This window comes from Mesoplodon mirus, assembly GCF_964341445.2.
Source record: "Mesoplodon mirus genome assembly, chromosome: 10".
Taxonomy (NCBI): domain Eukaryota; kingdom Metazoa; phylum Chordata; class Mammalia; order Artiodactyla; family Ziphiidae; genus Mesoplodon; species Mesoplodon mirus.
Window position 1 is genome coordinate 95,362,097 of NC_138986.1, and position 14,153 is coordinate 95,376,249.

Genomic DNA, 14,153 nt, shown 5'->3' on the forward strand with positions numbered 1-14,153 from the left:
TATTTTAATAACCCAGATCTCTTTCCTAGGAGTATTCGGAATAATAAATGTAGAATCTATAGAACAAAACTCACAAATAGCACTTTCTAGCTATTGTTGCCTGGAGGCTACAGTTTGGAGAATGTTACTGTAAGATCATTGTAAGTAGAGGTAAACTTACTAAATCTGGAGGCCTTGGAATTGGCATCTTCTGGAACCATAAATATAGTGCTGCTTTCCAGGGAAAGCAGGGTTAATCAGAAGATAGGGGCTGATTATTAATCATCTATATTCCCATTTTACTGTTAATTTACAGGATTAATTAATCAGACTGTCCAGAGTGATGCAGGTCCAAGGATGGCCTTGGCCAACCTGTGGGATGTCTGGAGTCGTAATGACCCTTTTGAGTTGTCCGTAGGTGGGCTGAAATGACCAGGCCTTTATACTCTCACACTGACTAATCATTGGATGTTGGCCGCCAAGCATGACCTCGAGCTTGGAGGTCAGTGTAGTTGAGGCTGAGAGCACTCTCAGCAACCGGGGCTGCAAGTTCTTCATGGACTGGGGAGCTGGGCTGCATGCATCAGTGCCCACCCCAGGCAGTAGACCATGACCGCTACCTTGATGGTAGGAGTGCCTATTCAACTCACTCTTTTGTTTTTCTAGTTATGGATCGTGAGTCTCCAAATTTAGTATGCTAACATATGGCAGATTAGTTATGGCCAAGGTGGTTTATATTTCCCCTATTACTTTATACACTTTATATACTTTCCACCTAAGTGTTAATATTCCTTACCTCCAATAATAAGTCTTGGTTTACTGAGGACAATCCTGTTTTCCTGGGACTGCTCAGTTTAGACCTGTTGATCAACTAACATCTGTTAATTGTTTTTGGTATCTCAATACTCCCAGACATATTTCAGTTTGGAAGATAACTTGTATGCTTGTCTTACCTAGTATGTTTAGAAACCTTTATTTGCGTATTTATCTTCTAAATGTCTATCTGGCCTGTTTATCTAATGAATGCAATGTTCTGTTCTTTTCTACCTCTTATTTTAAGAATAGAAGTGAACTGGATTAACTTTGTATTTTTGCTTTATTTGACCCTCAGACAAATGCTTTTCATCTTTATTAAATTCTTCACCAGCAAACTTTATATCACAACATATTCCAGAAAGTGTGTGACTAAAATTACTGGGATATATTACCTGTCCTGTTAAAATTGTGTCTATAATGACATTTATTTCCCGTGTTTTGTATCTTAGTCACAAATGTTTACGTCCTTGTTTATCTTTCTGCTCCAGGAATCTGGGACTTGAGCGCTTTCTCTGATGGAGTTGATCTTTTTTCTGGAAGGATGTTCTGACCTATTCAGATTTGTGTCCTAAGGAAGTCCTAGTTCCTTAGATAGAGATGGGCAGTTTTAGAGCTGCCTTTTCAGAAATTTTTAATGGGAAAAATTTAATTTTACCCTAGGTGGATTTAATAACTTACAGGACCACTTTATTCACAAGAAAAACTCTAATTTAAAACTAGCTATGCGTTCCAAAAAATGTCTAGGCATTGAAGATACTGAGATCTTCAATTTTCTTAACCTACCAGGAGGTAATTTGTTGTCACCTTAAACCACGCTGCCGCTTTTTCCTAAGTGTTGTTTCTTTGCACTCTTTTTACTGTTTCTGGTCCACAGTTGTGGCCTACACGTTGTCATAGGGAACGGGGTTCACTGGTGGATTCAGTTTGCCCATCTGTGATTTTTTTTTTTTTTTTTTTTGGTACGTGGACCTCTCACTGTTGTGGCCTCTCCCGTTGCGGAGCACAGGCTCCGGACATGCAGGCTCAGCGGCCATGGCTCACGGGCCCAGCCGCTCCACGGCATGTGGGATCTTCCTGGACCAGGGCACGAACCCGTGTCCCCTGCATCAGCAGGCGGACTCTCAACCACTGCGCCACCAGGGAAGCCCACCACCTGTGATTCTTTGGCCAGAGAAGTCAACTGCTGGTGATGTTTGGCGTCATTTAGTGGGTGATGTCTTTAACAGATAGTACACTGCCCATGGTGTCAAACTTCTTATCACGTTCCCTTTACAAAAGAAAAGCTGCTAGAAAGTGGTGGTATGACTTTATACTTAATCTTCAGCAAATGAGAAGTTGGAGTCAGTTATTTAAATGATCAACCATCTACACTTGTGCATTCTACACATACTTTTATTGACTCGGGATCATGGAGTTACACAAAGATATTAGCCCAAAACTTAAGGAAAGGTACCAAAATATAAGAAAGTGGCATCTTGTATGAATATCTTTAATTTTTATTTAAAAATTTTTTTTATTTTTTAAATTGAATTGTAGTTGATTTACAAAGTTGTGTTGGCTTCTAGTGTACATCAAAGTGATTCAGTTACATGTATATATATATTCTTTTTCACATTCTTTTCCATTATGGTTTATTACAGGATATTGAATATAGTTCCCTGTGCTATACAGTAGGACCTTGTTGTTTATCCATTCTCTATATAATAGTTTGTATCTGCTAACCCCAAATTCTGAATCCAACCCCCCCTCCCCCCACTTGGCAACCACAAGTCTGTTCTCTATATCTGTGAGTCTGTTTCTGTGTTGTAGTTAAGTTCATTTGTGTCTTAGTCTAGATTGCACATATAAGTGATATTATATGGTGTTTGTCTTTCTCTTTCTGACTTACCTCACTTAGTATGATAATTTCTAGGTCCATCCATGTTGCTGCAAATGAATGTCTCCTATACTTATTATCTGTATTATCAATAACCATAAGTTTATCTGAAATGTTAATCGTACTCAGTTGTCTTAAATTCAGAAAGAAGTAATTCAGGTATTATTTATTCTTTTCTGACCCAGTCAACGCTGTTGGTCATTGAAGAACTTTTAGTAACTGCAGTCCCACCATCATCTCAGCTGGAAGCCTCCCCAGCTCTGATGTCTACCTTGAACCTGCCCAGCTCACTGCCTCTAGCGCTTTGACTCCAACAGTCCTTTGACCTTATTGATTCTTAAAATCCACGAATCCCACCACCCTGTCACTGACTCTTAATCCCCCGGCGACTTTTCTTCTCTTTATACCCAGTTTAAATTCCATGCCATGATTTGCTTGGCAAAATCCAATGCTAGTTAAATCCATCTCCGTCTAAATCCTAAATCCTGGGCTGAATATTGCTGGAACAAAACATGTCATCTTGCCAAGTGACCTCACTTTCCGTTCAAGACTAGTGATCTCCACAGCCCACTCATGCTGCATATTCCTGTTCCATTCACTCTTCCATTTTCCCGGATGACTATTTCATACACTCTTTTCTCAACGCTGCCTCCCCTGTCCTTACTCTTAGCTAATAACCTAGTTCACATTTTACGAAGAAGACAGATGCAGTGAACATAGAACTTTGGCAGGCTCTTTCCACTGCATCTTTCTGTGTACCAGCATCAGTGCCCACAAATGCTTTCCTCCTGCACTCTGAATGAACGTCAGGGTTCTTGTCACCTCTCCATACCAGACCCCTGCCTCTGTCACATGGTTCCAATCGTTCTTCCTTCTCTCCATTTCACGAATCTTCTCAATCATCAATGTCCCCCTCTCTATTGATCATTTCTATCAGCCTGCAAATATCCTGTTATTTCTTCCATCTTAAAATAATCCCTCTATTGATTCCATATTCCTCTCCAGACAGTTGTTGTTCCTTTTCTCTTCTTTCCTTTACAGCTAAATTTCTCCAAGTAATTGTCATTATTTCTTGTCTCCAATTTCTCTTCTCCCATCCCTCTTGAATTACGCATTTGTTTTCTCCCTCCCTCCCGCTTGGCAGACACTGTTATGTCTGGGTCACCGGTTAGAAAATCCTCAGCCCTCATCTCACTTTCAGCTGGAACAGGTTGGTCTTAGAATCACTTGCTTCATTTGACTTCTAGGCCAGCACGTTCTACTATTTTTCCTCCAAACTCTGGCTTTTTTTCGTTCTCAACTTTGCTGATTATTTTTCATGTCTTTTTAACACTGGGTCTCTCCTTTCTCTAGGTACCCATTTAAATGTACTTGGGAATCTCATCCAATCACATGTTTTTTTAGTGCAATCTTCATGCTGAAGACTTTCAACTCATATATCCAACAGTCTAATGAGTGGCTTTACTTTAATGTCTGAAGGTGTCTCAAATGTAACATCTCCACAACCGGGCTCCTGGTTTCTCATCCCAACATGATGCTTCCTAGTTTTCCCTTCCTTGGGCAGTGGTAACTCTCTCCTCAGGCTACTCAAGCCACAAGCCACTGAATCATCCTTAGCGTTCCTCTGACTCATACTCCACGTCCCTTTCCTCAGTAAATCCTTCTGACGCTATCTTTAGACTATATCTGGAGGCTCACACCCTTTCTGCTGTTCCATATCATCATCTCTTACTGGGATGATTGCAGCATCCTGTCATCAGTCTTGCTGTGTCCACGTTTGCCTATTTACAGGCTGTTCACCAAATACCAGCCAGAGGGATCCTGCTGAAATGCAACTTGGAGGATGGCGTGACTTTGCTCCATGGCTTCCTGTCTCACTCACCTACTTACTGACTCACTCGTTCTCACAAAGTCAGACTGTTTACAGTGACACCCCCCCCCACCCCCACCCCACCCCCCCGCCGCCAAGGCCCCGTCTGACCTGTGCCACTGCCCCAGGCCATCCTTTTAACTCTTCAGCTTCATCTCTTACCACTGTTTCTCTTACTCCATACCAGGCGCTCTGGTCTTCGTACCTTTCCTCTGAAGTGCTGAACATATTTATACCCCAGGACTTTTGCACTTGCTGGTCCCTCTGTCCAGAACACTGATGCCCTGGGATGTACTCACGGTACATTTTCTCACTTCCTTCAACTCTTCCTTTAAATGTCACCTCTCAGTAGTGCCTCCCCTATCTACCTGTTTAAAACCACAGGAGTTCCACTTCCTCTCCCCTGATCACTTACTCCCTGCGTTACTGTTCTCTGCAGCTCTTGTCATCATCTAATACGCTATGTATTTTACTCTTTTATTTTGTTTTTATTGTCTGTTTTCCCTGACCAGAATCTAAGTCCCATGAGGATAGGATTTTTTTTTGGTTTTCTTTGCTGCTGTATCCTCTGCATCTAGAATAGCATCTAGAGAATATTAGGTACTTTGTAAACATTTGAATACATGTATGAATTATTTTTGTCTTTTCAGTATCATGATTGCTCTGTTACAGATATGAAACTGAGCCATAGGGAGTTTAGTAACTTGTGGTGATAGCACTTAAACCCAGATCTGTCTTAACTCACAGCGTAATCCCTGTATGTATTAATCCACCCATTGGGATACTATGTGTATGAACTTTATGTTAGGTAATTGCATTCTAAAGTAAAGGAAGTTATCAGTATTGTGCATTTTATTTGTACTCTTACCCTCAATCATGACCTGTTTGGGAGAAAATCGAAACAGATTTTTTAAAATTTTATACTTGCTTTTCTTCTTTTCATTTTTTTTTTAAGAAACAGATTATTATTATTACTATTATTATATTTTTTGGCGGTACGCGGGCCTCTCACTGTTGTGGCCTCTCCTGTTGCGGAGCACAGGCTCTGGACACGCAGGCTCCGGACACGCAGGCTCAGCGGCCATGGCTCACGGGCCCAGCCGCTCCGCAGCATGTGGGATCTTCCTGGACTGGGGCATGAACCTGTGTCCCCTGCATCGGCAGGTGGACTCTCAACCACTGCGCCACCAGGGAAGCCCTTAACTTTTTATTTTGGTGTGCTTTTTCTGTCAGTGAGACTGGTACATGAAAATCTCCTACTATATTGGGAATTTTATCTATTTATCCTTTTAATTCTGTTAATTTTTTCTGTTTATTTGGAGCTTGTGTTATTAGATGACTATAAATTTGGAATTATGTCCTCCTTATGAATTGAAACCTTTAACAGTATGGATTTTCCCTCTTTATCTCTGGTAATGCCTTTTCCCTTAAAGTCTACTTTGTCTGCTATTAACGTAGTGACATCAGCTTCTTTTGGTTAGGTTTTCCATTGTGTGTTTTTTCCTTCCTTTTCTTTACATTTATCTTTATCGTTTGAGTGTTTTTTTTTTTTTTTTTCCAGTGGTTAGGTTTTGGTTTCTTGTATCCCCGTGTTACAATCTTTCTTTTCATTAGGATATTTAGATTGCTTCGAGTTAATATAATTACTGTTTGCACTGAAACCACCCATTGTACGATTTCTTTTCTGTTTCCTCCACATACTCTATGCTTTTTTCCTCTATCTCACCATTGTTGACTCAGTGACTTTCCCGTCGTCTTGTGCATTACATTACTCTCTTCTGTCACGTTCGGATGACTCTCATTTCTGTTGTAGGTAAAGACAGGGTGTTTAACACCCCATTGTGTGAACAAGGAATCGTTGGGTTTGGAATTGGAATAGCCGTCACTGGTGCTACCGCCATTGCAGAAATTCAGTTTGCAGATTATATTTTCCCTGCTTTTGATCAGGTAAGAAGATGTCATGTTACCATAATCGAGACTTCCTAAGGGAAGTCCATGAAGTATTAAAGAATTATCTCCACTCTCCCAACCCCTATGTTAGGAACTTTTTGTTACCTTTGAGCTAGTTTGTTATGGACATATATTTAAAGATCAAATAAAATGGCTTATGAAAATGGATGGGAAAAGGGACTCATTGTGACATGTCCCTTCTCTCTTTCCCCCTCAGATTGTTAATGAAGCTGCCAAGTATCGCTATCGCTCTGGGGATCTTTTTAATTGTGGAAGCCTCACCATCCGGTCCCCTTGGGGCTGTGTCGGCCATGGGGCTCTCTACCATTCCCAGAGTCCTGAAGCTTTTTTTGCCCACTGCCCAGGAATCAAGGTATTCTCACTTATGTACTTTGTTTGCTCTCCATTTGATGTTTCTGTTTTGGTTCATTCGATTAATATTAACTAATATGGTTATTATCTAGAGATAAGCAATCAGGATTTTTGGAATTTATGTGCACTTAATTGTTTTTAAGAAAGAGAGCTTTTATTTTATTTAGATTAAGCAGCCAACATCCAGGTTTATAGAATATTTTCCCTGAAGCAGCACTGGCTTGACCCCGATGTGAATTTCATAGACTTCAAATAATAAAACCGAGAACATAGTTTATCTTCCATCTCTTTCAAAGCTCTCCTTCTTTCTTTCTTTTTGTTTTTTTTTTTTGCGATAGAAATCATCTTTATTGATCAAAATAACATATATTACCAAGACATGAAAAATGAAACTGACAAAGTAAGTTATACATTCCTATCAATCTTTGGCACGTTTCACAGATTTGTTCAGCAAAAAGGCCTTACTTGCAAATTCCATTTGAGCAGAAAGCTCGGTTTCTTTTTTTTTTTTTTTTTTTTTTTGCGGCACGCGGGCCTCTCACTGCCGTGGCCTCTCCCGTTGCGGAGCACAGGCTCCAGACGCGCAGGCTCAGCGGCCATGGCTCACGGGCCCAGCCGCTCCGCGGCACGTGGGATCTTCCCGGACCGGGGCACGAACCCGTGTCCCCTGCATCGGCAGGTGGACTCTCAACCACTGCGCCACCAGGGAAGCCCTCGGTTTCTTTCTAATGGGGCTTTCTCACTTAACAGTTGATTCTGGAGTAATTTTAATAAATCTACTGCTTAGTGCATATTTACCTTAAAGTCACAGGAGTAAAATTTTGCTTTTAGTCTATTTCTTACTTTTAAATAGACTGACAGAAGACTTGGTTACCTAGGTATGTTTTCCAGCCCAGGGTAACGTAATACTTGCTCAAGCAATTAATTTTGAAGCATCTGCCTTTTACAGCCTTTCACAATAATCTTAGGTCTTCCACAACAGCTTGGGTCTTTTGATTAAAAAAATATATATATTTTGCTTATTTTATGTCTTAATTTTTTACATTATCTTCTTTTCTATTTTCTGAAGAGCTTTCCAGGGAATCAATATAAAAACTCATAGATATGTATACCCAGAGCTTTATGTCTGGTTTTTGATAACATGAGTCATTTGTGAATATGTCTATGTTTTATTGTTTTTTCTACCAGATCAAAGTTGTAAAGTTTTGTAGTTAAGTAGGGGTTGCATAATTTTTCAATGTAAGCTAGAAATGGTAGGTTGGGACAAAAACCACATTTGAGGCAACAGTTATTTTTGTGCTTGAGCTAAAGGTTGATTCACGTTTAATGTTTATGATGTTACCCAGTATTTTTAAGAGCAGTTCTTTTCTCTCACCCCTACCTCTCTCCCCCCATGCTTTCTCTTTTATTTTATCCCAAATGAGAATATACATATAGTACAAAAGGCTGAAAATAAACACATGAAGAAAGCAGTTGAATAAAAACTAAAATAGGAACATAAGATGAAGACATTGTGTGCTATGATGAGCAATGTATTTAACAGTCTCTTTTCAGAAAATAGTGAGGTTTGTGTTATTTTATTTTTTAAATAAAAATTCTTCAATAAAATGGGATAAAAATGATTTTGAAAGCCAAATATAGTTTGCTTCAAGGAATCTTATTTGAATCTTTGTGATAAATTCAGGTTTATTTTAATGATAACTCTTCCTATGTAATAACATCTTCATGTAGTTATTTAACAATCATTAAACTGGACAAGAGTTTGTGATTTGAGGCAAAATGGTGTAGAAATTAAGAGCTTGGTCAGTCAGAACAGGCAAGAATCCTTGCTTTAGCAATCGAGGTAACCTTGGGCGGGCTACTTGTCTCTCTTTAAGCCTCAGTCTCTATTTCTAAATTGGGGAAAATAATAATTGCTACTTCATGGGGTTGCTATGAACATGAATTAATCCACATAGTGGATTAATCAGCAGTTAACACGTATGCTACCTGCTGTTATTACCATCATCTTCCTCATTATCAGTCTCATTCTCAAGAAGGTCCTGAGCCCTTTCCCCAACTGGAAATGTGCAGCATCCACACTTTTCTTTTAGCTTTGCAGTAACTGCACATTATATTACCTGGATCATAAAGTTCAGTGGATTATTTTTCCACTTAGGAAATGAAGGCCAGATTTTTCATGGGAAAGGAGGAGATTTTGACATCTTAAAATTGGAGAAGAGAGTTACATGCCTTTGAAAAGTACCAGTTGGACATTAGTAGAAAAGATTTCTTTATAAGTAAATACAGGAAGATATTGACAAATTTACTTTTTTGTTTTGATGAGTGCTCTTTGTGGTTTCCTTTTATTTTTTATGTATATGCATGTTTAACTCCTTGAGAGAATAGCAGTATCTTAATTACCAGAATATGGTGGGCATCTGATAAATATTTGTGGAACAAATGGGATCATTTTGGACAATATGTGAATTTTATGACAAATGGTAATTAGTCTAAAAATACAAGATTTCTATATTTAATTAGTAACAATTGGTTATTTAAATATCAACCCTTATATGTGAGTTTACTGGGATTCATTTTGACTGAACTTGTCTTAAAAAAAAATCTGTTTTTGCAGGTGGTTATACCCAGAAGCCCTTTCCAGGCCAAGGGACTTCTTTTGTCATGCATAGAGGATAAAAATCCTTGTATATTTTTTGAACCTAAAATACTTTACAGGGCAGCAGGTAAATTTTTCCTTTATTTTATATTTATGAACATCTTTATGCATTTTGTTTTGAATAGCTCAAAATTATAATTTTTCTTTCATAAGCTTGATCTATATTTCCCTGTAGAAACAAAAAATTCTGATGTCTTCTATATTTAGTTTGTCCTCAGCTGTATATTTTAAGTTAACTTTAGAGAAAATCCATCTAGGTATTTAAATTTTAATTTTGGAAACAGGGAAGCAATGTGAAGTGGTAGCAAGAAAGTAGGGATTCTGTTTGGCTACATAGTAGATGCTAAGTAGATGTGGGCTGAGTGGAAGAGGTGAATGAGCTCAGTGCACTAAATAATATCAAATGTCCTTTTAGCTAAAGTGTCCTTGTAGGTCTTCATCTAAACGAGGATTCCTTTGAGAGTGCAGGGGGCACTATTAGTTTTGTAACATCAGGTCTACACTGGGATGAGTGTCTAAGGCAAATTGAAATGTTTGATCACCCTCTTTCTAGCTCAGAATCATAATTCTGTAAACACTCATCTATCATTGCTTCTTTATTAGCCATAATGGACTTTTAAACATCAAACTGTTTATTCTGCCTAACGTGTATTTTATTTCAAATTCAGGGAACATTCCTTTGGCAAACCATTCTTTTCCTCGAATAGTTAGGCTTAAAACATTTTGTTTTATTGTGATGTGAATTACATACATTTAAATACATATGCAGAGATTGTAAGTGTTCAGTTGGATAGATTTGACAGTCCTCTACATCCATGTAACTACTGTGTAAAACAAGGCTGGAAAACTTTCATTGCTCCAGGAAGCTCTTTCCTGCCTCTTCTCTGCCAATCCATTCTTCCTACCCCAAACTTAGCCACTTTCTGATTGCTTTCAGCATAGATTAGTTGCATATGCTTTGGGCCCTCATATAAGTAAGTCATACAGTGCTGTATATATTCTTTTGTGTTTGCCTTCTTTTGCTCAGCCTACTGGTTTTGAGATTCATTCATGTTGTTGCTTGTATCAGTGGTTTATTCCTTTTTCATTGCTGAGTAGCATTTCCATTGTATGAATATATCACAGTTTATCAACCTTCCCCTGTTGATGGACAAATGATCATCATTGTTTTCAGTTTTTGCCTACTTTGTACAAGGCTGCTAGAGACATTATTACACAAGTGTTTTTGTGAACATACTGTTTCTTTCTTTCTTTCTTTTTTTTTTTTTTTTTGGCAATAAACATCCAGGAATAGAAATGATGTGTCAGAGTAGATTGAATGTTATAAGAATCTACTGAAGACTTTTTCTAAGTGGTTATGCCATTTTGCATTTCTGCTGGAAATTTATCAGAGTTCCAGTTGCTCTTAATTTAAGCATACTTTAAATTGAATCTCTACATTTTGGGGGAACTCTATAGTTATCTATATCCCATTATGGAATAAAAAATAACAAAAGAATTTATAATCTTGAGGTGAAAAGGAAAACACCAATGTTATATACTGAGTAGCTATTTGATTTCTAATTACTATGAATACCCTATGAGTATTATATTTGTAAGGCCAACCAATTCAAGCTAATCAATTAATACAGGTTGTTGTTTTTTTCCCAGTTTTTAATAAATGGAGACTAAGTAACATTTGGAAAAGTAATATTCACTTTGCTACGGATTTTGATATCAGGATTGGTGTGGGAAATGTTTAATGTTATAGGATTCCAGCTAAGAGAATGAGCTTGAGAAATTTGTTGTAGGTTTGGCCCTGGGAGAGATTATGAAAGACGCTGATGAGGATCGAGGCTCAAAAGTTTTTCAGCAGTTTCCCTGTGATCGTTTATGTGTCATTTCAGGGATTCTTAACTGAATCTTTTCTTGTCCCAGTAAAGACTAAAAAAGAGTTATTTCATAGCTAGAGAATTTCTCTGCTGAGGAAAGTAGGCTTGGAAAAGAGTTAGCCACTGAAATCTTTATAGGAGTGTTTTCCAGGTGGTTATCAAGCTTGATCCCTGGGCCAGCAGCAGAAGCACTGTGGGAGCTTATGAGAAATGCAGGCTGTCAGGCCTCAGTCAGTTCAAGACCTACTGAATCAGAACCCCTGGGGACGGCCCAGCTCATTCTGTCTTCACAGCCTTCCAGGTGCTTCTGACTCATACTAACTTTTGAGAACCAGTGCATAACGTCAGTTCTAAAGCAATAACTATCTCCATTTATTTTTTATAATTCTTGATTCTTATGTAGAATTCAGGATGCTTTTTTTTTTTTTTTTTTTTTTTTTTTTGGCAGTACGCGGGCCTCTCACTGTTGTGGCCTCTCCCGTTGCGGAGCACAGGCTCCGGACGCGCAGGCTCAGCGGCCATGGCTCACGGGCCCAGCCGCTCCGCGGCATGTGGGATCCTCCCGGACCGGGCCACGAACCTGTGTCCCCTGCATCGGCAGGCGGACTCTCAACCACTGCGCCACCAGGGAAGCCCCAGGATGCTTTTCACCCATAGTTTTCTTAGCCTTGGCCTCCGGTTCAAATCCGTATCTTGCAGCTGACCATATTTTGGTTTCTGCTCTTTTGTGGGGACGGGGATGTGAACAGGGGCTCTGACTGTTCTCACACTGATTCTTCAGTTGCTGCCTACATGCAGCCCCCTTTTCTCTAGCTCTGTCTGTTCATCTCTCAGATCTGCTTTGCACTGGTGGAGCAAACTCCGAAATTAAAGTTGTTTGGAATGACGTAAAAAGGAATGGCGTATTTTGATTCAATAATCTGGATTATTTTGCTTTGTGGAAGACATTTCTGTATTGACAGAGTCCAATAAGTAAAAGAAGGTGCTTTAGATTCATTTAAAAGATCAGAGTAACCTGATAATTTCTAAGTGGTAATAATAGGAAGACTTGTAGTATCCATAAACACTAACTTAACAGACTGACTTTATTATTTTTTTAATTGGGGTAAGGTTGTTTTACAATGTTGTGTTAGTTTCTGTTGCACAGTGAAGTGGAGTTCCCTGTGCCATACAGCAGGTTCTCATTAGTTATCTATTTTATACATATTAGTGTATATATGTCAATCCCAATCTCCCAATTCATCCCATGGCCCCCCCCCTTGGTGTCCATACGTTTGTTCTCTACATCTGTGTCTCTATTTCTGCCTTGCAGACCGGTTCATCTCTATCATTTTTCTAGATTCCACATATATGCGTTAATGAACGTTATTTGCTTTTTCTCTTTGTGACTTACTTCACTCTGTGTAACAGTCTCTAGGTCCATCCACGTCTCTACAAATGACCCAATTTCGTTCCTTTTTACGGCTGAGTAATATTCCATTGTGTGTATGTACCACATTTTCTCTATCCGTTCAAATAGACTGACTTTTTTTCTGACATTCATTCGTCTTGAATTTCTAGCATACATTTGGAAATAGTCAAAACAGAGGGGACTAAAGATGTGAACCTTTACATTAAAATTTTTTTTTTAAAGTTCATGTTGGGAAAATTCACAGAGTAATAAATATAGATGTATATTCTTATATTATAAACACGATGCTGATAATTCCTTGTAAAAATGGGAGTTGTGTTTATTACATAATAGCTCATTTAGGTTAATTATCCAGTAATCTTAACTAAATGCGACATGGTCAAGTGTAAGGAAGGCCACAAAAGCTAACTTTTAAGTAGCCTAAGGCAATGTTTATAAAATCTATGCATTTAAGTCCTCATTTTATTTATGGAATAGTGTCTTAAATACATAGATATAGTCATGAGTTATCCAATTTCAAAAACCTAGGCTAACAATAAAACCCATTATAAGAGCTCAAGTACAATGGAAATTTATCTTTCTCTCACATAAACATCCTGGTTGGCAGTGCAGTGGTGCCTTAGTCGTCAAGGTACCAGGGACCTTCTGTCTGGTTTCTTCATTATCTTCAACGTGGTCCCAGATGGGTGCTCCACTCCCAGCATCGCATATACATTCCAGCCACCAGGGAGGGGAAAGGGAGGTGGAAGAGGAAAGGGAGGTGGAAGGGGAAAGGGAGGTGGAAGGGGAAAGGGAGGTGGAATGGGAAAGGGAGGTGGAAGGGGAAAGGGAGGTGGAAGGGGAAAGGGAGGTGGAAGGGGAAAGGCAGTCATCTTCTCTTTAAAGAATGACTCGGAAGTTGCGCATATTAAATCTACTTACATCCCATCAGCCAGAACTTAATCACAGTGCCACACCTCGGCACAAGGGAGGCTGAAAAAGTAGTTGGGTACTAGGCTAAAGACTAAAAATTTTACTGTTAGGGCTTCCCTGGTGGCGCAGTGGTTGAGAGTCTGCCTGCCGATGCAGGGGACACGAGTTCGTGCCCCTGTCTGGGGGGATCCCACATGCCGCAGAGCGGCTGGGCCCGTGAGCCATGGCCGCTGAGCCTGTGCGTCCGGAGCCTGTGCTCCGCAACGGGAGAGGCCACGGCAGTGAGAGGCCCGCGTACCACAAAAAAAAAAAAAAAAAAAAAAAGGTGTGTGTGTGTGTGTGTTTGTTTTTATTAATTTTTATTGGAGTATAGTTGCTTTACTCCAATGTTGTGTTAGTTTCAGTTATACAGCAAAGTGAATCAGCTCTACATATAC

General features: G+C 39.3%; 1 protein-coding gene across 5 annotated transcripts in view; it reads left to right on the forward strand.

The window, feature by feature from the left end:
- Positions 1-14,153, forward strand: part of BCKDHB (branched chain keto acid dehydrogenase E1 subunit beta) — a 289,393-nt gene that overhangs the window by 40,979 nt on the left and 234,261 nt on the right. For all 5 annotated transcript variants that reach the window (XM_082633565.1, XM_082633568.1, XM_082633567.1 and 2 more), the window contains exons 4-6: positions 6,355-6,488; positions 6,709-6,864; positions 9,481-9,589. In XM_082633565.1, coding sequence (XP_082489691.1) covers positions 6,355-6,488; positions 6,709-6,864; positions 9,481-9,589 — 399 coding nt within the window. The remainder of the gene's footprint in view (positions 1-6,354; positions 6,489-6,708; positions 6,865-9,480; positions 9,590-14,153) is intronic.